General features: G+C 43.6%; 2 protein-coding genes across 3 annotated transcripts in view; one reads left to right on the top strand and one right to left on the bottom strand.

The window, feature by feature from the left end:
* Positions 1-1012: 1012 nt before the first annotated feature.
* Positions 1013-3326, top strand: POP5 (POP5 homolog, ribonuclease P/MRP subunit). Its single transcript, XM_060029393.1, has 5 exons — positions 1013-1130; positions 1198-1340; positions 2375-2524; positions 2706-2789; positions 2902-3326. Exons 1-5 carry the CDS (start codon positions 1111-1113, stop codon positions 3015-3017), a joined length of 513 nt encoding a protein of 170 aa, XP_059885376.1. The 5' UTR covers positions 1013-1110; the 3' UTR covers positions 3018-3326.
* Positions 3327-5219: 1893 nt separating this feature from the next.
* Positions 5220-21044, bottom strand: part of RNF10 (ring finger protein 10) — a 31201-nt gene continuing 15376 nt past the window's right edge. Inside the window, exons 4-17 of one of the 2 annotated variants that reach the window (XM_060028191.1) lie at positions 20925-21015; positions 19717-19901; positions 19501-19637; positions 16687-16847; positions 15263-15388; positions 14673-14949; positions 14325-14458; positions 13205-13322; positions 12865-12966; positions 11697-11852; positions 8807-8907; positions 6361-6418; positions 6105-6263; positions 5220-5504 (exon numbers count right to left, since the gene is read on the bottom strand). In XM_060028191.1, coding sequence (XP_059884174.1) covers positions 5428-5504; positions 6105-6263; positions 6361-6418; positions 8807-8907; positions 11697-11852; positions 12865-12966; positions 13205-13322; positions 14325-14458; positions 14673-14949; positions 15263-15388; positions 16687-16847; positions 19501-19637; positions 19717-19901; positions 20925-21015 — 1882 coding nt within the window. In that variant the 3' untranslated portion in view covers positions 5220-5427. The remainder of the gene's footprint in view (positions 5505-6104; positions 6264-6360; positions 6419-8806; positions 8908-11696; positions 11853-12864; positions 12967-13204; positions 13323-14324; positions 14459-14672; positions 14950-15262; positions 15389-16686; positions 16848-19500; positions 19638-19716; positions 19902-20924; positions 21016-21044) is intronic. The other variant, XM_060028192.1, reaches the window with a different exon arrangement.

Genomic DNA, 21044 nt, shown 5'->3' with positions numbered 1-21044 from the left:
CCACCAGGGAAGTCCAGTATGATCCTATTCTTAAAAAGAAAATAAAAGGAAAAATATAATTTAACATACGGCAGAAGTTCTCATCTCATACTTTTTTTTTGTCTCAGGACCCCTTTTCACTCATTAAATTATTGAGGATCCCAAAGAGCTTTTGTTTTGTGGGATATATTGATATTTACCATGTCTGTTAAAACTGAGAAGTGTTTAAAACACAATACACAATTCTCTTAGCCATCAGAGCAATAATGTCAGCACTGTTATGTGGCCTCTGGAAAACTTCACTGTCCACTCTGAGACAGTGAAACAAATAACATCTTAGTATTATTATGAAAGTAATTTGATCTTGGGAACTTCCTGAAAGAGTCTCAGAAAACCCAGTGCTTCCTGGACCTCACTGGAGAACTGCTGGCACAGGGGGAAAATGAAGGAAGAAAACCCACTACATTATAAATTATTCTCTCTCGGTGCTGAGATTATAATTTATTTTTATTTGCTTCTTTGTGCATTTCTGTTCTACACAGAAAATATAAAGACCACGGATGGTTTTTGCAAACAAAAAACAAGACAATACACCCGACTCCATAAGGTTGTTGAAAGGCCTAAGCAGTAATAACATATTTGGCTGTATGGGGAAATTAAACCGAGCTCTAATCTGAAAATAAGGGTCTGATTTCCCCTTTGTCAATCCCTGGCCTGTGAGTGCAAAATGTTGCCTTCAAAAGTTCCACCGTCCATCTTGGGGAGAAAATATAAGTGCACACACGACTGTGTTGCAAGCTAATAGAAGGTAAACGTCCTGGAGGTTCCGAATGCCGCGGCTGCGTCCTACACAGCGGTGGAAACTCCAGCGTGGGGCGTAACCACCCATCACAGCACAAGGTGTTCTATCTTGGAATCCAGCTCCCAAACAACTCAAATCAGCGAATATCTGAGCAGGCCGCCAGCGCTCCTCAGAGGGAGGAGGAGCTCGAAGGAGACCGACACGGGGCTCCGCCTACATTCTAGCTCCGCCTCTCCCTCTGAGTGGCTGCCAGGACAACTTCCCATTGGCCGCCGACCAGAAAGCAGACATCCGGTTTGCGGATCCGCCTGCTGGAGGCGGAGGCCGCAATGGTGCGGTTCAAGCACAGGTAAGCAGACCCTTGCCCGGTCCCCGGCGGCCTGGCCCCGCGCTCACCGCCCTCTCGCCCGCCTTAGGTACCTGCTCTGTGAAGTGGTGTCTGACGACCCCCGCTGCCGCCTGAGTCTGGAGGACCGAGTGCTGGGCGGCCTGGTACGGGACACGATTGCCCGCGTGCACGGGACTTTCGGCGCGGCCGCCTGCTCCATCGGCTTCGCGGGTGCGAGGGTGCTGGGGAACCGGGGGCTGGCGGGACGTGGAGGGGGCAGTGGCCAGAGGAGAGAGAAAGAAGGGGCACAAGCGACCCCAGCAACTGCCAAGCCCTGTGCACAGTCCTATGTAAGATATAATCCTTTAGGACTTTGCTGGAGGCCTGATGGTTAAGCCTCCTCGCTTCCAATGCAGGGGGCACGAGTTCGATCCCAGGAGGGGGAACTAAGATCCCACATGAGGGGGGTGGGGGTGGGGCAAAATAAATTTTAAAAAGATATCGTCCTTTTTAGGAATCTCGGATCCGAGTCCAAAGTCTGCGTGAGTCCAGAGTTAGGCGGAGAGCTAAGAGCAGTAAGCAGTGAGACTTTGGGCAAGAACCCCCTGTACCTATTTGACATATGTATTGTTTAACAGGATGGTGAAAATTAAATGAGGGAAGCCGTGTATGGTTCTAAGTTACTTGACTGGTTACGTTGACATCACATGGAAAAAACATTGTCAAAATTAACCCTGAAAAGGGCCTGTGAAGTACAGAATGTGTGTAGGTAAATGTAGAAGGCCCTTTCAACAGGCACTCTATGTAAACTCATTCTCTTACCATCTACTCAAAATTGAATCCAGTATAAGGAATGCACGTAGGCACAACTCTCCTACATCAGGTGAGACCCAGCTGGCTGCTACAAGAACCTGCATAGACCAGTTGCAGAGCAACTTGCTTTTCAGCCGGTTTTCTGAGGAAGATGGATCTATACGCTCCCCACCCATTCATTAACTAGTCAGTCGATTAGAAGACCGTTTTAAATTCTGAATTCACCAATTCTGAGTGGTGTGCGAGACACTGGATGTTGTTTCTCTCCCTTCTGTAAATGAAGGTCTGTCCTAATTTTTTTTTCTTCAGAAATCAGTTCTTGCTTACTGATGCATCCCAGCTGCCACTGCCTTGAAGGATCTCTAGCGCATAGGCTCTGAATTACCCCAAGATGTTTAACCCATTCCCGAGAATCCAGTTTCCCCAAATGATTTTTTTTTTTCCTGCTGTAGTGCGATACCTCAATGCCTATACTGGAATAGTGCTACTTCGATGCAGGAAGGAATTCTACCGGCTTGTGTGGTCAGCTCTTCCCTTTATCACATACTTGGAGAACAAAGGACACCATTACCCGTGTTTTCTCAACACCTTACACGTGGGAGGTATGGGTGCATGTGATATGTCTCATTTCCAATAGGTAACAAGTTCAGTGTTCAGTCTTCAGTGGTGGGTGGGTCTTCCTGCTCTCCTGCCAAGAGCAAGATACTTTTTCCTAGCTCTGCAAGACTCTTGAGGCAAACACTTTTCACAAGCTGTTGACCACAAAGCTCTTTCATGTGCCAGGTACAATCAGAACATGTCAGAAGTTCCTGATTCAGTACAACAGGAGACAGCTGTTGATCCTGTTGCAGAACTGCACTGATGAAGGTAAGGCACGCTAGCCCTGTGCCCACTGAGCAAGTGACTGGCCGCCTCCTCCAGCTGAATGAAAGGCCACTCCCAAAGACATCTTTAATCACCCGTACTGTACTTTCTTCAGGAGAACGAGAGGCTATCCAGAAGTCTGTCACAAGAAGCTGTTTACTAGAGGAGTCGTCGGCTGGGGAGGAGCTTTCAGACAGTGGTGGTGAGGAGGCTGCTGAGGCAATGGAGTGAACCTCTACAGACTGCCCTGTGCCCCAGCCTCAGGGCCCACTTGTTGGGACAGGACATTCTGGGAGGCAGCAGCATCTTCTGTACTTCTCAAACAGGATGACTGCTGACCAGAGGCCAAGTGACCAGCTCAAAATGGACTTATTTGCTTAAAACTAATCGAAGTCACCTTTACCCAGCATTGCCTGGTTAAGTGGTTCTGGAGGTTGTGAAGCCCCTGGAGTTATAGACATCTTTGTATCTAACTGCCTGGCTGAGAGCAGGTTTAATAAATGTATTTGGCTTCTGTAGTATTTAGTGCGCATGTGAAGTTCATGCTTGGCCTAGTCTCTTTCACCCCTCCACCCTCGGCTGGAAAACTGGCTCCCCATGTGGTACTAGATGCACAGCCTCCCACTTGAAACCTTGTACCCCTGCCCCTAGGATGGGCCCTAAGTAATCCAGGTCATTCAGAGTAGCAGTTTTAGTGAGACACAGCAACTAAACTGGCACAGATCTATAGCTGGTCTCAGTACTGACCCACAGGACCTTAAGAATTCCAGATTCCTTGCCAATACTTAACCAGGTAACCTGACAAAAAATACAGTTCTTGCAGTTTTGAGTGGGGAAAAAACCTGGTCTCACCTGACCTCATTATTACAAAGTCAAGCAGCAGCTGCCAACTTCTGGTAGTTTTCCGCAGTTCCACCCTTCCCCATTGCCTTTTACCTGCCTGGCACCTGAAGGCAGGTGAGACAGTGCACTCACAGGAATTAGGAGGGAGAAGAGACTATGATCAGTTTTGATCTGCTACCTATGAAAGACATTTCTAGGACCTATTTTCTCCTTAATGAAATGGACATCACTCAAAGTCCCTTAAATATTTAACAAAGATTTGTGATTTTTTTGCTTCACATGCCCCTTCATCCACCCAGAAGAGTTCCTGACCCAGGATCTCTTCCTTTTAAGAATGGGAGGTTAGAGTTAAACCCAGCTCAAGAACCCTTTAGGCCTGACCTAAAGGCATTACTCGAATTGCTCAAGCTCATAGTAGCTATTAATCTATTAAGAAGTATAGGTCTTCCCTGGTGGCACAGTGGTTGAGAGTCCGCCTGCCGATGCAGGGGACACGGGTTCGTGCCCCGGTCCAGGAAGATCCCACATGCCGTGGAGCGGCTGGGCCCATGGGCCATGGCCGCTGAGCCTGCGCGTCCGGAGCCTGTGCTCCACAACTGGAGAGGCCACAACAGTGAGAGGCCCACGTACCACAAAAAAAAAAAAAAAAAAGTATATGTCTAGCGACTTCCCTGGTGGTGCAAGGGGTAAGCCTCAGTGCTCCCAATACAGGGGGCCCAGGTTTGATCCCTGGTCAGGGAACTAGATCCCACATGCATGTTGCAACTAAGAGTTCACATGCCACAACTAAGGAACCCGCCAGCCACAACTAAGACCCAGTGCAACCAAACAGATAAATACTAAAAAAAAAAAATAAAAAAAGCTGCCCTGAAATCATCTTAAAGAAACCAGAATGCTCACAATGCTTGTGGAGGTGATTTATTCCAACTATTGGCCTTCATCGTCTATTACACCTAGAGGTTACTTTATTAAGCAGCAAAATAGTTCACATCAGCCAACTTCAGCTGAAACCAAGGCATAAGACTGCTCTAGGCAACAGGGAGGCAGTGGGCAAGCCCACCGCTTTTAAACCTGTCCTGCTCTTCCTCCGGGTGTGCCAGGCTCCTCTGTTCCTGTAACTCAGGCCACTGTCACTTGAAACAAGCTTGATCCAAAGGTTGCCAAGTCCCCAAGCTTCCTTCGTCAATGACAGTTACAGCTTTCCTTGCCAAACAGAAGCCACGTTCAAGAGGCAAAACCCTCCATCACACATGCCAGTGCAACCTGGGTCTGACACCACAGCGTGGTTATTTGTCAGAAGAAAAACTGCAATTTAAGCTGGGTGTCCTAAATCCATATTATTCCCATCCCTCTGTTTCTTAAAGATAACAAGAGGAGAACTGAACAGATAGAAAAGATTCAACTATTAGGTGTGCTGAAAGCATGGTGCCCTGACACAAGATGTCACAGCAGAGCAATGCTGTAACACTAACACTGATGTGGGCTGCTCCAAGGGACTCAAACTTAGTTCAGGTTGAGAAAAACTAACTACACACGGGTCAAAAAGACTAACCTGGCAACAAACTAAAAACCGTGGCAGGAAGAGATCTCTTGTGAGTGTCAATACTTTATTTTGGTGTGAAGACAGGAAGCTGGAAAATACACTGTATTTAAAATTTTCTTGGTTCCCCCTCACATTGTGGAAACCCCCTCCCCCCAGAGCTAATCTGTTCAAACTCAAATACTTAAAAATTACAGCAGCAAAACAAAAGCGCAGAAAAAAGAAAACCAGATGGAGAAGGTAGCCAGGCCAGTAGTGTCACTTGGTGTGGACGACTGAGGTGCTGAACAGGAGCTTCTGTTTCTGTTTTTTTCTTTTCTTTCCTCCTTTCTCTTCTAAACAGAAAACAGAAACAGCTTAGCTTAGAATGCCATCGCCTTGCCCCTGGCCAGTTTTCATTAATGATAGTCACAGGCAGCTAGGAGTGCAGGCTCTGGAATTAGACCTGGATTCAAATACCAGTCCTTGCACACTCTGGTGTTTGTCTTCAGGTACATCACTTACGTCCCCAGCCCAGCTCCTCGTCTGTAATGTGAATTATACCCATTTAATATGGTATTGGGAGAATAAAATTAGCACAACGCCAGGCACACAGGAAGCACGCATAAATGCCAGTGTTGTTCTTATCTAGTTCATGAACACCACAGAGCGGGGGTGTGCTTCAAGCCTGACCTTCTTCATCTATTAGCCACCCTCCACCACTGTGTCTTAGAAGGTTAAAAAAAAAAAAAGGTCCTCAGAATTTCACACCAAGGCCTCAAAAGAACTAATCTGGGGTGCAAAAAGGTGCTAACGTACCAAATGGAATGTTAGTTGACACTAGAACGTGAGCCCTGAGGCTCAGAGGGAAAAATGCAACTGATTAGTGATGTCTGCCACTGGATCCAGGAGGGAATGACAGCCCTGAGCTGAGCACCCCACTTCTGTGCCTTTACCAGAGAGGGGATCTGAAGTAGCTGGCGTGTCCAGTTTCATGAAGGCTGCTTCAATAGCTTGGCTGAAGGAATTCTGGAAACTGGGCACAGGAACACGGTCTGAGTTATCACTCTCCCCATCGCTGTCCACAGGGGCAGGAGGACCTAAGCTGTTTTCACCTAAAAAACACCAGTGTTAAAATTGTAGAAACAACACTAGAGCCTTTTACCTTCTGAAAGGGGCCAAATTTCCCCTTTACCAGAGGGCTGTTCTCACCTTTCTTTGGAGCAGTTTTGGGCCACACATCTGCTTTTGCTTTTCCAATTCTCAGCATCTGCCAAAGTGGGAAAGGGGAGGAAAGAATTTAAGTAACTGACGCCATTTCTTCTCCAGACTCCTACCTTGACACCGACTGGTACGGGAGACAAAGAACCAACTACCCCTCTGGGAAAAAGATTTTCTAGATACTTCTCTCCTTAACACTGTTTTGGTCATGTCCTCTATATCCTGACCAATGGAACTGGCAATGAAACTCACAAGGTGGGAAACCAGTTGTTCCTTAGCAAACAGGTAAAGCATATTGCAAAGAAGGCACAAGAGATTCATACTCAGATTCTGAAGCTGGGAATCCTGACTGTGTCATTGCCTGCTTCTGACAAATTTTCCTACTCTTCTGGAGACTCCTAAAAACATCAACCTCTTAGAATAAGGAGTGTACAGGACCTTCCAATTTTAAAACAAACCACCTGGCTATCAAACCTCAGTTACTTAAGGCCACAAAAATCAATTTAACTTTATCTCGAAACTGCTCCCACAGCCCTCGTTACCTTGTGGTCTTTGCTTTTCCAATAGTTCCTTAACTATTAACTTTTAGATCCAGCCATAAGCCATATTCCTGCAAGTACAGTAAAATCAGAACAACAATTCCTCTTGCCCCTGAGTGAGGAAATTTTTCATCCCACTTGGCCAAGACCAGCTTTGTAAGTGCTGAGGGCCACTATGCATCCCAGCTGCCACACATACCATGCCACTCAAAGCAGGGTGAATTTTACCAAAAGACAACCCCAAGAAGATACAAGTAGGAATGCCTGTCCTAAATGTTTACCAAAGTGGGGCTTGCATGTTGTGCAAGATGAGTTCAACTGGCAGATGCTGATTTCACTGATAAACTTCATCATGTGCCACACTTTGATGATCTGCTCCCTTGGTCCCTGGGAGTCTGGGGTCCAATAGTACGACATCTGAATCATCTTACTCTTCCAAGGTCATTAAAATATATCACCTATATTTTAATCTTGACAAAAATGTTTAAATGTTTAACCTGAGTCCACTCATAAAGAAACAATCAGAAAAATCTCAACTATAGGATAATCTATAGAACAACTGGTCTGGATGCTTCAAAAATATCCATGTCACAGGTAAAAAACAAAAAAACAGAAGCCAGAGGAACCGTTATGGATCAAAGGACACTAAAGAGACTTGAAAACCTAAATGCAATGAATAGTCTTTGATTAAATCTGACTGAAAACAATACAGGACACTGAAACAAATGGGAAAATAAAAATATGTGGCATCTTAGATAGTATTAAATCAGCTGTCTTTGATGTGATAATGGTAATTGTAGTTATACAGGAGAATGTCATTTTGGGGGCATGTATCTCCCAAGTATTTAGTTGTCAAGTGTCATTCATGAGGTCTGTAACTTACTTTCAACATAGCAAAAAAAAAAGAGAGAGAAAAGCAAGCAAATATAGCAAAATAGTAACAACTGGTAAATCTGGGTGAAAGGTATGAATGTTCATTATACTATTCTTTCAACTCTTTAAGTTTGAAGTTTTTCAAACTATAAAGTTGAAAAAAGCAATGGCAGTAAAACCTAGCTAAAAAAACAACTTAGGCATTGACCTAACTCGTAGGAGCCACTTGCTTATAACCTCTGAAACCTAGCAGTTCATTCTCAGGATTGCTCTCAATTATTTCATCCTCCTTGACTTCAAAGACTCTCCTCACCAAAGTTCAATTCCTGCTTATTCCTCAGCACAAACTGCCGTTTGTACGTGAGAAATACCCAGATCAACTAACTGCTCTAAAGAACTGTTAAGCTAACGATTCCAAACTAGCCCCAAAGAAGTGAACACTAACCTCCTACAAGGCTGCTTGTCAAGTTGTCTGTCCATCTTCCTCAGTTATCTGAATACAGGAATGCTGAGTGTTTTGCTTGTTTTAAAGATTAATACTGATCTGACATCAAATCTCACTAGCCTAGTGTTGCCTCCAACCCAACTCCTCAAGAAAGCTGATTTGGCTACTTACAGGATAATCAAGACAACTTTCCCTTTCCCAAAGTGAAGAAGAATGGTTTATTGTATGTAACAGATACCACTGAATCAGAGGTCCTAGAACCAGGGACCAGTTAAAATTGACTAACATATCCCCAGCCCCTAGAACAGTGCTCAGTATAAAAGTATCTATTGATGTGTTAAATAATTAAAACTCCTGATTCTTCCTCAACTACTCTTAGCCACTTTCCTTGGTAAGTCTATGGTAATATCTGAGACTAACTCCATGACCTTCCATCTTTAAAAAGCCTTCCATGGTTATTAGAGTCAGTGCAACATTAGCCTGTAAGTCTCCCCATCTCCAACAGAGGGATTTCCAGAAAGAACAAGCATCAGAGTTCATGTTAAATACCCTTGGGCTGCTTCACAAGCAACAGGTTTACCTGGGCAAAGGAAGGGAAGGGAGAGTCTTCTTCCAGACTCCCAACGCAGAATGAAGAACTGCCCTGACTGGCCGTGGGTGACAGAGGGGTCAGCAGGAAGTCTGAAAGGGAACCAGAGACCTGATTATACAAGTCAAGTTCCAAAAAGTTAGTGTCCTGTTAATAAGAAAGAAGAAACAAACCCAGAATCGGGTCTGGATAATTACCAACCCTGCCTCAGAAAGCTAACTGTGATCCACTTTCAACTCTGCCATATGCTTATAAAACCAAGAACATGGCCTATTGTTCACAGGAGTGATCAGCATAGAGAGAGAAAAGTTTAATGGTTACAATAACACTAGAAGGCATAGCAAAATCTATTCCCACGGTAAGAAAAATCCTCTCCACATCAGCCGGTTCTCAAGGCCTAGGTATCGGACTGTCAGAGAATGGTTTTATATGGATGAAAAAGCTCCAAGAAAAGATATAAAATGTAATCATGTCAGCCTTTATGTTCCCGCCAAAAGAAGTCTATGACCTGGGAATATTCAGTTAGAATCCAAAACACATACAGCAGCAAAATCCAGCAAGATGCAAGCTTTTCCCTGATACTCCCTAGGGAAATTAGTCTTTTCCATCCTTTCTGACCTAGGGTTGAACATTTCCCACAGATCAGTCTACCCACTGCCCTGATCACTGCTGGGAGGGAGAGGCCTATTCACTCTCCCAGCAGCAGGCCCTGCCACAGTCAGCCAGGGCTCTGTGGTACTTTTATTCCTAGGACCATCCAACTGCTCTTGCCTGAATACATTAAAGCCCAAATAACTTCAGAAAAGCTAGTATGTGAAAACGCAATCTTTTTATCACAGATGATGTAGTCCGTGTTTTGCCATGTTCCTTTAGTAGCTTTAGTAGTTCCTTTAGTAGCTCTCTTCTCATTATGAAGAGCATAAGTGTTGTGCAGCCCTCAAGACCCAGATTCTAGTCCCAGTCCCTGCCACTAACCAAGTCCCTGCCTTGGTCTCAGGTTCCTAAATCTGCCAAGTGATGGGCATATGATCACAAGGGTCACCAAGAGTTTTAAATATTCTGATCTTGGACTTTTCATTGAAAATGCCTGACAAAAATAAATTTTAAGTATCAGAAACTATCTGCCAGGAGGATGAAGATCAGAAAAGACAGCTCTCTGAAATTATAGTAACTCCTTTTAACTGTTTAATTTCATGACACATTAACACATTCTATATATAAGGAAAAACATTTTTAAAAGGCTGAAGGCCTATACCCTGAGAAAACCATAATTCAAAGAGAGTCATGTACTACAATGTTCACTGCAGCACTATTTACAATAGCCAGGACATGGAAGCAACCTAAGTGTCCATCGACAGATGAATGATAAAGATGTGGCACATATATACAATGCAATATTACTCAGTCATAAAAAGAAATGAAATTGAGTTATTTGTAGTGAGGTGGATGGACCTAGAGTCTGTCATACAGAGTGAAGTCAGTCAGAAAAACAAATACCGTATGCTAACACATACATATGGAATCTAAATAATAAAATGGTTCTGATGAACCTAGGGGCAGGAGAGAAATAAAGACGCAGATGTAGAGAATGGACTTGAGGACACGGGGAGGGGGAAGGGTAAGCTGGGACAAAGTGAGAGAGTGGCATGGACACATATACACTACCAAATGTAAAACAGCTAGTGGGGGGGCTTCCCTGGTGGCGCAGTGGTTGAGAATCTGCCTGCCAATGCAGGGGACACGGGTTCGAACCCTGGTCTGGGAAGATCCCACATGCCGCAGAGCAACTAGGCCCGTGAGCCACAACTACTGAGCCTGCGCGTCTGGAGCCTGTGCTCCACAACAAGAGAGGCCGCGATAGTGAGAGGCCCCTGCACCGCAATGAAGAGTGGCCCCCGCTCGCCGCAACTAGAGAAAGCCCTCGCACAGAAACGAAGACCCAACACAGCCAAAAATAATTAATTAATTAATTTAAAAAAACAAACAAAAAAAACAGCTAGTGGGAAGCAGCTGCATAGCACAGGAGATCAGCTCGGTGCTTTGTGACCAACTAGAGGGGTGAGATAGGGAGGGTAGGAGGGAGATGCAAGAGGGAGGGGATATGGGGATATATGTATGCATATAGCTGATTCACTTTGTTATATAGCAGAGACTAACACAACATTGTAAAGCAATTATACGCAAATAAAGATGCTAAAAAAAAAAAAAAAAAGGCTGAAGGCCTCTCAATCCTGACCTCACTCCTTAGAGTGGAACACTGTTACCGGTCTGGAACACAATCATCCCAGTATTTTTCTATACATTTAGACATATAAACCCATACTGAAATGCTTTGTTTTGTGTGGCTTTTTTAACCCAAAAATGGTGTCATGTTTTGTCTTGTTCTACAACTTCCTTTTATCTTAAAGGTCTATCCATTAGTTCAGGAAGAGAGCTATTTCCTTTTTCAGTAGGTGTAAAGAATTTCATAGTAAAAATGCTGTAATTTAGCCATTTCCCTACCAGTATACTTTAGGCTGTTTTCTCTCCCTATCATAAATAAGACAACATAAATAAAGATGTTCACACAAACAGGGGGAGTATCTTTAAGGTAGAAACTAGAAATAAAACAGCTGGGTTGTGGAGAAGAATCTAGGTTTAACCATCCTGCTATATGAGCTGCCTGAGGTTTTTAGAAGCTAAGTCGGTACAGCCAATGGAAAAGTGAATCAAATAGTAGCAATTTGATGGATCTCAGGAATCTATTAACTACCCAAGTAAGGTTAGTCACGTAAAGACCCCCACCATGCCGAGATCACAGTTGTAAATTCAGACACTAGGGCTTTGCTTAAGGTCTGTGGCTGGTGGTCAACTTGATTCTTTAAATCCCAACTCTATTTACCTGCTTGGGAACCTGGACTTCTGCTAAGAGAAGAAAGGGAGAGAGCCCCATGGCCCTCGGTGCTGGTAGGACCCAAAGCAGAATCAGAGGAGCAGGTATAGGAATTGAAGGCAGGAAACTGCTGTAGATTCTCTAAAGGAATGTGGACTTCTGGGTCTGCAAAGCAAAGACGAGAATGGTAGGCCCATGTACAGAATCCCTCAAATCCTTTCCAACAGTTGTGGACAGTCAATATGAATCCCCCAGGGATCTGAATGATGGAGACAGAGCTTTAAAACCCAAATTTATAGTAACTGTCACTTTATAATATGCCTTTGTTTTAGTATAAAAGCCTTGCTCTAACTCTTCTTGGTTGAAGCTAGGTGATAAACCTGGGGGTTAATTATAATATTCTGTATACTTGTGTTTGAATATTTCCATAATAAAAAATTAAAACAAAAAAGCCTTTGTTCCTGAAACATCACTTTTCTCAACTATTCAGGACTTGTGCTTTAAACAGCTACACAACACTGGTATGCCAGCTATACACTTATCCCAGTTGAAGAAGTAAAATTTATGTTTACCATACCACATGGAGTCAAAATAGTTAAGTCCTTTCCCTAGCCAAGGACTCAATTCCTTGTTTTCAGGAGGTTAACTAGACCCTCATGTCACACAGTCCTTGGTTCAGTGAAGCTTATGTTTAAGAACCAGATCAAAAGATTCTACTTACTGGTATTAAGGAGCTCAAATCTAACTTCCTGCATGTATATCCTAGTTTGTCAATAGGTCTCTACTATTTCAAACTCTCCTGGTAGACTTGCTATGTATAGATGTCTCCAGAGTCAAAGGTGAGGCCAACAATGTATCCAGAGAGCACAGGGCCAGTTATCCCCAACATGCAGCAGATCTCCAATTCCCTTCCCCCGCCCACCCAGGGTTTTTTCACCCACTATGCCAAGGATGAACTTACTATGTGCTATGCACTTTGACCAACATCAACTCGTTAATTCTCATGTAAGCCTACAAGTAAGGAGGTACTCTCACAACTCACATTTAAGAGCTGAAGAAAGCAAGTGGCAGACCTGACATACGACCTAAACAGTCTGGCCCCTGGGCCCAGGCACGGGATCTCTGTACAGTGATGCACAGTTGTGCTCATCACTGAGATGAGAGTTCTTGAACTTACACTTGCCCTGCTTCTTGTTCTCCTCCATCTCAATCCGGCGCTCTCGGCGACGTTCCTCCCGGGCCTTCTTCTGGCGCTGCCGCTTCCTCTTCTCAATATCATCTGCGGGTTGGTGAGGTTGTGAGGAGACAAATGCAGGACAACCTGGCCATTAACTCCTCCCACTTGGCTAGTAGCTAAGGGCACACGAGTGGGCCCAGCTGGATTGGATGAACGGGTGGAGCGTATCAGGAGGTTCTGAGACTCATGACAAAAGCTCCTTACTTCCTCTTGTGGGTTTCTAGTCACAAGAATCCCTAAACTCCACTAAAAAGGGAAGCAAAGTAGGGGGCATTCTCACCTGAGAATATCTCTAGGGTTTCCTTAGAGACCAGAGGAGGCTGCAGAGCCAGTTCACAGATGCTGAACTCGCAGGTGAGCGGCAAGTGAGAGAGGTATCTATGACGCTGTCGCACATCCTACAAGGGAAAAGGGACCGATGCTCAACTAAGACCAGGCCTAACTCTAAGAGCAGAGGTTCCCACCCCAGGTATCAGGCAGTACACCACACCCTCTCAGATGGCAATGGGGCTCAAAGAGTTAGTGCTCAAGTTATCAGCTTTTGAAAAGCTGAACAGAAATTGTCAATTAACCTACCGTAAGGTAGAATAAGCAACCAAAAGCAGTTTTTTGGTTTGTGCTGCAAATGAATGAATTGAGGCTGGTAATGAATGATCTAAAGCTGATCAGCTGTTTCAGCTTTTCTGGGGGTCCACAACAAACGGGAGAATAAGGAAGGTAAGAGTTATTTACTGGGAAAAAAATCTGGGAACCACTGACTGAATTAATGATAACTGAGAAGGCAGATAAAGCAGGTTTCCCTACTGAGCAAAGCTTGGCCTAAAATAATAAAAAATGAAGGTCATTAATTTAATTTTCTTTTAATTCTTTTTCTGCATGTTTGATGGAAAGTTCACAGTACTTTAAAAATCTCTAAATTTAAGGCTTTTAACAAATTTGTGATCAATACAACTGTAACTCTCAAAGAGCAAATATTCACATATGTAAATTATCAGACACTAATTCACAGGTAGCTGCTAAACCAAAAATTCATAACGAGCTTGTGTAAGCTACCTTAAAGCCTCCAAGGACTTGGTTTTCTTGCCATTTTCTCCCAAGCAATAAGGAGAAACAAAAACAAACTCATCTCTGAAAGTAGGAGACATCTCTATTCCCAAACCACAATAAATGAACCTGTGATACAGGGAGCAGTGGTGAGTGACCTAACAGAACCCCGGCACAGTGGGGGAGGGTCATTTAACTTTTTAAAAATTCACAGGCACCATCACTAACAAAAAGACTTAAAACCTTTCAAGACTAAAGGCCTTGAAAGTTTGTGAACTTGGTTCAGCTAGGCCCACCACAAAGAGACTAGGTTAATGCCGCTTCCTGCCCCTCCACCTCGCAAGGCAGGCCCTTACCTCAGACATGGAATACCCAGCGATCTCCACCACCGTGGCTGAGATCTTCTCAGGGCTCTGTTCCAGGCTGCCATACTCCCGCACGAGGCAGCGCACATTCACGGGGTGCAGGAACATGTGCTGCCCATCCTCCGCTGAAGACAAGTGGCTCTATCACACAATACTCTTGGCCAGTCCTCAAGTCAGACCCTCCTTATCCCAGGCCCAACTCTCCCTCCCCAAGCTGAAAGGCACAACAGACCCCATCTGCCCAGGAGCTAGCAGCAATACCTCCCTCTGCTCAGAGAGCCAGATCACGTCTCTGAATCATTAAGCAGCAACCCAGCCCTCCTCCTCAGGGACACTCACCTTGGTAAAAGTAGTAACAAGGAGAGCTGCTCAGGTGTGTGATGCTTGGCTTGGTGACGGGTTCCTGCTGGCTGGACTCGGTACAAATGGTCCCCTCTCCAAGATTGTCTTCTGCTAACTCCAAGTCCTCACAGGCCTCTGACAACCCCTCGGGCTCTGGTTCAGAAACTGCTTCCTCTTCCTCTACCAGAGGGAGAGCAAGAGGACGAGGAGGAGAGCCAAGAGAACAAACTTCTGTGGTCTCTTCATCAAAAGCAGACAGATACTCCAGCATGCCCTGTTGGGACAAACTGCAGGTCACAGAAAGAACATGTGGCAAAGGCAGGCACAGGAACCAAGCTCTCTTGAGGTTTACCTTAGCTGTCACATTCACTGATTTAACATCACTGGGGAAAGAACACACATAGAAAAAGCACATTGGAAAAATTTTAAAATAAATAAATAAATAAATTAATTAATTTAAAAGCACATAGGAAATACTCATAGTTCCCTCTTACCCCAAAAAAGTTCAAACCTCACAACAGGGCCTAACAGCTGAAGAGCAGCACCTGAGGAATGGCAGCCATTTAGTCTGTAACTGGGACACTAACCTTCCTGGGTTGAAAAACGGACTCCTTCGCCAAGGGAGCCATCAGCACCAGTTGTTCCAGAGCAGCCACAACACCAGCGACCTCCCTGCTGCTTTCAGCCAATCCTGACAGAGCCTCTTCCCGAGTCTAGAGCACCAGAGAGAAAACCAGAAACATACTTAGTGTGAAGGGCCAAATCTTACAATGGCCTTTCTCAACAGGAGCAAAAGTTAAAAGGCAAAAAGGAAGAGTCTAAGTACTTAGAATTCTCAATCTTTAAGGGAAGCAGGAAGCAAAAACACCTAGTACTCAAATGGGATGGTACTCTGCTTAGCATCTCTGACAAAGATAACGACAACACTACAAAAAAGCTTCCTGAACAGAAATCCCAGGACACAGGACTAGTCTTCTAGTTTTTACGAGCAAAGCTTTGAGAGAGCCCCAGTGCAGGAGACAAAGAGTCTGGGCAACCCCCACCTCAACCCGGATAGCTCTACTTCTAGGCAGCTTTTCTTCTCCCTGAAATGCATTTGAACAAATGCTCCGCACTACAGAAAGAAATTTAGAAGTATTGGGTTGGCCAAAAAGTTCGTTCGGGTTTTTCGTAAGACATTACAAAAACCCAAATGAACTTTTTGGCCAACCCAATAAATACACAGAACGCTGCCCAAAGAGGACTTATGAGTTAGAGAGAGAGAAATTCAAATACCAGCTTCACCTCTTATTAGTTATATGTCCTCAAGTAAATTATCTAACCCATGATTCCATCTCCTCATCCATGAAAGGGGATACTTGTTCTATCACACCAGGTTATGGAGCTTAAGTGAGAAAAAAATAACACAGCCCCTTTCATGGGGGCTTTCATTGTTTTAATATAGATCAATGATTCTCAAAATGTGATCTGGGGATGAGCAGCATCAGAACCACCCTGGAATTTGTGATAATGCAAATTATTAAGCTTACTGAGCCTAGACCTACTGAATCAGTCTCTCAGGGTGGAACACAACAACCAGTGATTCTCTATTGTATACGATACAGGACATAAGGGATTCTATATTTGGATAATTCTTGCTGCTCCAAAATCCTCAGCAGGCATTGCTAGAGCCCGCTGGAGAGGCCATAGTAATTTCTCCACAATGTCCCTCAAATAAAACATCTCCAAAAATAAATCCAAATGTTTTCCTAAAGAACAAAAAAACCTACCTTGCTTAATTAAGAACACAGCTAATCTAGAAACTCAAGGGTCTCAGTTATAAGATCACCTTGACTTGTTCCTTTCAGCTCCAGAGAGCAGTTTAAAAATCCCTAGGTCAACCCCTTCCCCTCCTATCACCAAAGCCCAAAGCAAACCTACTTTTTTAGCCATTCCCCGCTTGTAATCTTAAATGTGGGGCTGAAGTAACTAATCCCCACCACCCCATCCCATTTCCAGTGCATCATCTCACCTTGAGCTCCTGGATAGCTGCCTCAATAAAGCAGGACTCGGGAGTGTGCTTCTCCTCTGCCAGCTGCTGCTCTAGTGCTGCTTTCTCTTCCTGAACCACCCGGTGCAGCACCTGCTCCTTCGAGGCCAGCAGCAATTTGGAGTACTGGCTGTGCTGTTCATCTACAAGAAAGCCAACAAGATGACAGAAATGCGGGACTTCCCTGGTGGCGCAGTGGTTAAGAATCCACCTGCCAATGCAGGGGACACGGGTTCTATCCCTGCTCCAGGAAGATCCCACATGCCACGGAGCAACTAAGCCCTTGCACCACAACTATTGAAGCCTGTACACTCTAGGGCCCCTGTGCCACAACTACTGAGCTCGAGTGCTGCAACTACTGAAGCCCGCGAGCCTAGAGCCCGTGCTCTGCAATGAGAAGCCACCGCAATGAGAAGCCCGCGCACCGCAACGAAGAGTAGCCCCCACTCGCTGCAACTAGAGAAAGCCCGCACGCAGCAACAAAGACCCAACGCAGCCAAAAAAAAGCTCACGGCTGTGTGACTAAATAGGAACTTTCATACACAGCTTTTTTCCTAAAGTGAAAACGGACTGATTTAGCATGTTTTCCTTAAAAAATTTTAGCAATGACCTTAATATAAGGTTTGTAACTCTGACCCCATAACACAAGAAAGCTATCCTAAGAAAACCAAAAATGTAGTCAAAAAATTAATGCTCAGAACTCCCTGGCGGTCCAGTGGTTAGGACTCCACACTTTCACTGCTGAGGGTCTGAGTTCAATCCCTGACTGGGGAACTAAGATCCCACAAGCAGTGAGTTGCAGCCAAAAAGAAACCAAAAAACTGAAAAAACAATGTTCATTAATTATAGCATTATCTTTAGTATTAGAAAAGCTGCAACCAACTAGTAAGTCCAATAAAGGAAGTTAATGATATGATGGTATATTCATTAAAGAGAATTCTGCAGACATTAAAAATGCTTTTCTAAGAAGGAGGAATTTAGTGACACGGAGAAATAGCCACATTACATGGGGAAAGAAAAGATGCCAAAGAAGAAAACAATCCCAATCTCACAAAAACATACACGCATAGAGGAAAACTGTACAATTAACATTTGGGGGGTACCTCTGGATAAAAGGATCATGGATGATTTATTTCCTTTATTTCCCTCCCCCAGATTTTGTGGACTTTAAAATGTAATACACAGATCTATCTCATTTTTACCTTCTGTATCATGTTCGACACCATGATATACTCTAATGAAAGTTTCTTGTGGAACATTTAGGTTATTGCCAATTTCTATTACACTGTAACAAAAATATCCTTATACATGCTCCTTGGTACAAATGACTTCTTTATGATATTTAAGTATAAATGCTGAATCAAAGGTTGTGCATATTTTAAATACTACCAAATCCACCCCCCCACACAAACACACACACAAAAGGCTGTATCGATTTAAACTCCTATGAAGAACAAGAGTACCTAATTCCCCACCCCTGCCAAAACCCAGTACAGGCATGCCTCAGAGATATGCCTGTTTGGTTCCACTGCAATAAAGTGAGCATCACAATCAAGTGGATCACAAATTTTTTGGTTTTCCAGTGCATATAAAAGTTTTGTTTACACTATTCTGTAGTCTATTAAGTGTGCAATAGCACTATGTCTAAACGATGTAGATATCTTAATTTAAAAAATACTTCATTGCTAAAAAATGCTAACCATCATCTGACAACAGCAGGGTTGCCACAAACCTCCAATCTGTTAAAAAAAACAACTCAGTATCTGTGGAGCACAAAACGAGGTATGCCTGTATTTGCCTCATCGTGTGCGTGCGTGAGAGTGACTATGACAGGCATTTTGATTTGCATAACTCTAGGCAAAGTTAAACCTCTGTGGATACTTGGAGTTATTCAGATATCTTTTTCCTGGAAATGCTTTGCCAGATGCTTAGCCTATTCTACTAGACTGTTCATCTAATTTATAGAACACCTGTATGTTCTGGACATTAATCTGTATTTTAAATGTGTAAACCTTCCCCTAAGTTTATTTATCACCTGTTGACTCTGAGGAGTCTTGCTGGATTTTATTCTTATAAAATCAAATTCATCAATCTTTTTCTTTTATAGCATCTATGGTTTCAGCCTGGTTCAAAATTCCATCCAGGGAAAAAACCTGAGGATTTATAAAGATATTTTCCTGTATTTTCTTTTAAAAGTTTTGGATTTCGTTACATTTAATTCTTCAATCCATCAGAAATTGATATTTATGAATGGTATGAGATAGAGATCTAATTTCATTTTATTTTTTCCATAAGAGTCAACTGTTTCAATACTGTTTATTGAAAAATCTCTTTTGCCCAGAAACTGAAATGCCACTTTAATTCAATGCTCATTTCCATGTGGAATACAGAGAATACAACCTCTTGCACTTCCCCCACTGTAAGCACTGCCCACACTCTAGATCCGAACTGCCTGGCCACCAGTCTGTCTCTTCTATTAGACACCGAGTTCCTTGATGACAGGTGCCAAGACTGGCTGACTGGGGAATCCCCAAAACCTGGGCACAGAGCCAGACACTATTCAACAAAGCTTTATATGTACTTTAATTTTTCATTTTACAACTGAACCAAATTGAAACCAAGAATGAAACCACTTTCTGCAAACTCCACCCCAACCTACTGGAACACTATGACTAATTTGGAAATGCCAGAAATGGCTTGCTGAAAGGCTAAATCTCTGACAGTAAAAAGATATATTCAAGGAACCTTAAAGGGTATACACCCACCATTATCTGCCCCCAAATTAACCGAACTTACCTCCAAGATGAATAGGATGTTCTACATTCATCCATTTGGATTTGGGCAAGGCCACCAACACCCCTTTCTGTCTCTTCATCAGCTGCATTGTAATGGTATCACCAACAACATACTGATGTGATTCTGTGGCAACAACACTGTAACATGGACATTTATATGTAGCAGGGCAAGGAGTTAGCAGACTGGGATCTAATCTAGTAAATATCTCCGTCTTACCTCTTGAGATCCTTCTTATGCACAGAACTGTAACAGATGGGACATTTACTCCAGGTCTTCTCGCTCAATGAAAGATAGTGCAGGATGCATGCCCAGCAGAAGATGTGTCCACAACGGGTTATCTTGGCTGCAGTAGGTGGATATAGGCATATTGGGCAAGATGGCACTTCATGGCTACAAATGCGCTGAAACAAAATGCCACCACAAGTTAAACTACTTTCAGAAATGACTACGCATTACCAAGGTTAAAGCCTCTCCTCTTCCATCCCCATCCCTATACAGCTCTAACAACACATCTTCACAAAACTGTTCAACAGTGCAGGTATATGTACAATAGCACTTCAAGCAAATCATAAAGGAAACAGTAATAATAGTTCAATATACTAAAACAACTATACAACAGGTATTTTGGGGGTTCTACATCAAAGGGAAAAAATGACAGAAATCAATATATGATCCCATTTACAAAAAAAGATTTATATGTACGCATACATAAAGGCACAAAAAGGTTCTAGAAGTAATGTACCGGTAATTTCCAAAAGAGGAGTCAATGAGACTTCCACTTTATACTGTACGTCTCTACTTTTTTTTTTAAACCAATGCATATAAAACCTAAGTTTCATAGACCTTCTATGTCATTTTCAGATGATTCTATGAATTTTCACAGTAATGGGAGTCCAGGCTTTGGGTCCATCATTTTGAAACTACATCATATAACCTAGGAGTGACAAGGGGATACCCAGAGCCCATAACAGAGAAGAGAAAACAAACACAGCAGTAGCTTGGACAGAAGTATAGCTGTGTAGCTCATTTCACCTGTCACAAGGCCAAGGCCTAATCTGATACTGATTACTACAAATGGCTACCAATGAAGCAGTGTCCATGTAATGAGTCCATCCTGGGTCAGGAGGGTAACCAGAGTTCTCATATTCCTCTGATTACTTCTTCCCAGAAGAGAAGAGGTAGTAGACAGGACTGCTTTTGTCCTACAGATCAGAGCCCTCCAACACCCAGTCCTGCAGGCCAGAGCCAATTAGCACAAAATGAACTCCAGAAGAAACCAGGACTGATCTCTGGAAAACATCTACACTAAGGCCAGGCAGAAAGTGGGATCAGCAGTAAACCCAGCCAAAAGCTGCTGTCACCACGGTCCCTTTCTTTAGTTCTCTCTCCCACTAACAGGTTATAAGCTTAGCTGAGCTACTCACCACTTGCTCCACAAAGTCCCAGTTGACTAAGGTATCAGGATCAGCAAAATGAACTGTGTAGTCTTGGTCTTCAGACACCACAAACTGGCAGCTAAAAAATAGGGAGAGACAAGTAAAAGG

The sequence above is a fragment of the Delphinus delphis genome, chromosome 13 (assembly GCF_949987515.2).
Source record: "Delphinus delphis chromosome 13, mDelDel1.2, whole genome shotgun sequence".
NCBI classification, from domain to species: domain Eukaryota; kingdom Metazoa; phylum Chordata; class Mammalia; order Artiodactyla; family Delphinidae; genus Delphinus; species Delphinus delphis.
This window is presented reverse-complemented; position numbering and strand designations above follow the sequence as displayed.

What these genes read in the sequence shown, in the direction of transcription:
- POP5 (XM_060029393.1), top strand. Translation starts at nt 1,111, where the DNA reads ATGGTGCGGTTCAAGCACAG. An exon ending in CTGCTCCATCGGCTTCGCGG is followed by an intron (nt 1,341 to 2,374) that starts GTGCGAGGGTGC and finishes TTCCTGCTGTAG; the next exon opens with TGCGATACCTCAATGCCTAT. An exon ending in CAACACCTTACACGTGGGAG is followed by an intron (nt 2,525 to 2,705) that starts GTATGGGTGCAT and finishes TTCATGTGCCAG; the next exon opens with GTACAATCAGAACATGTCAG.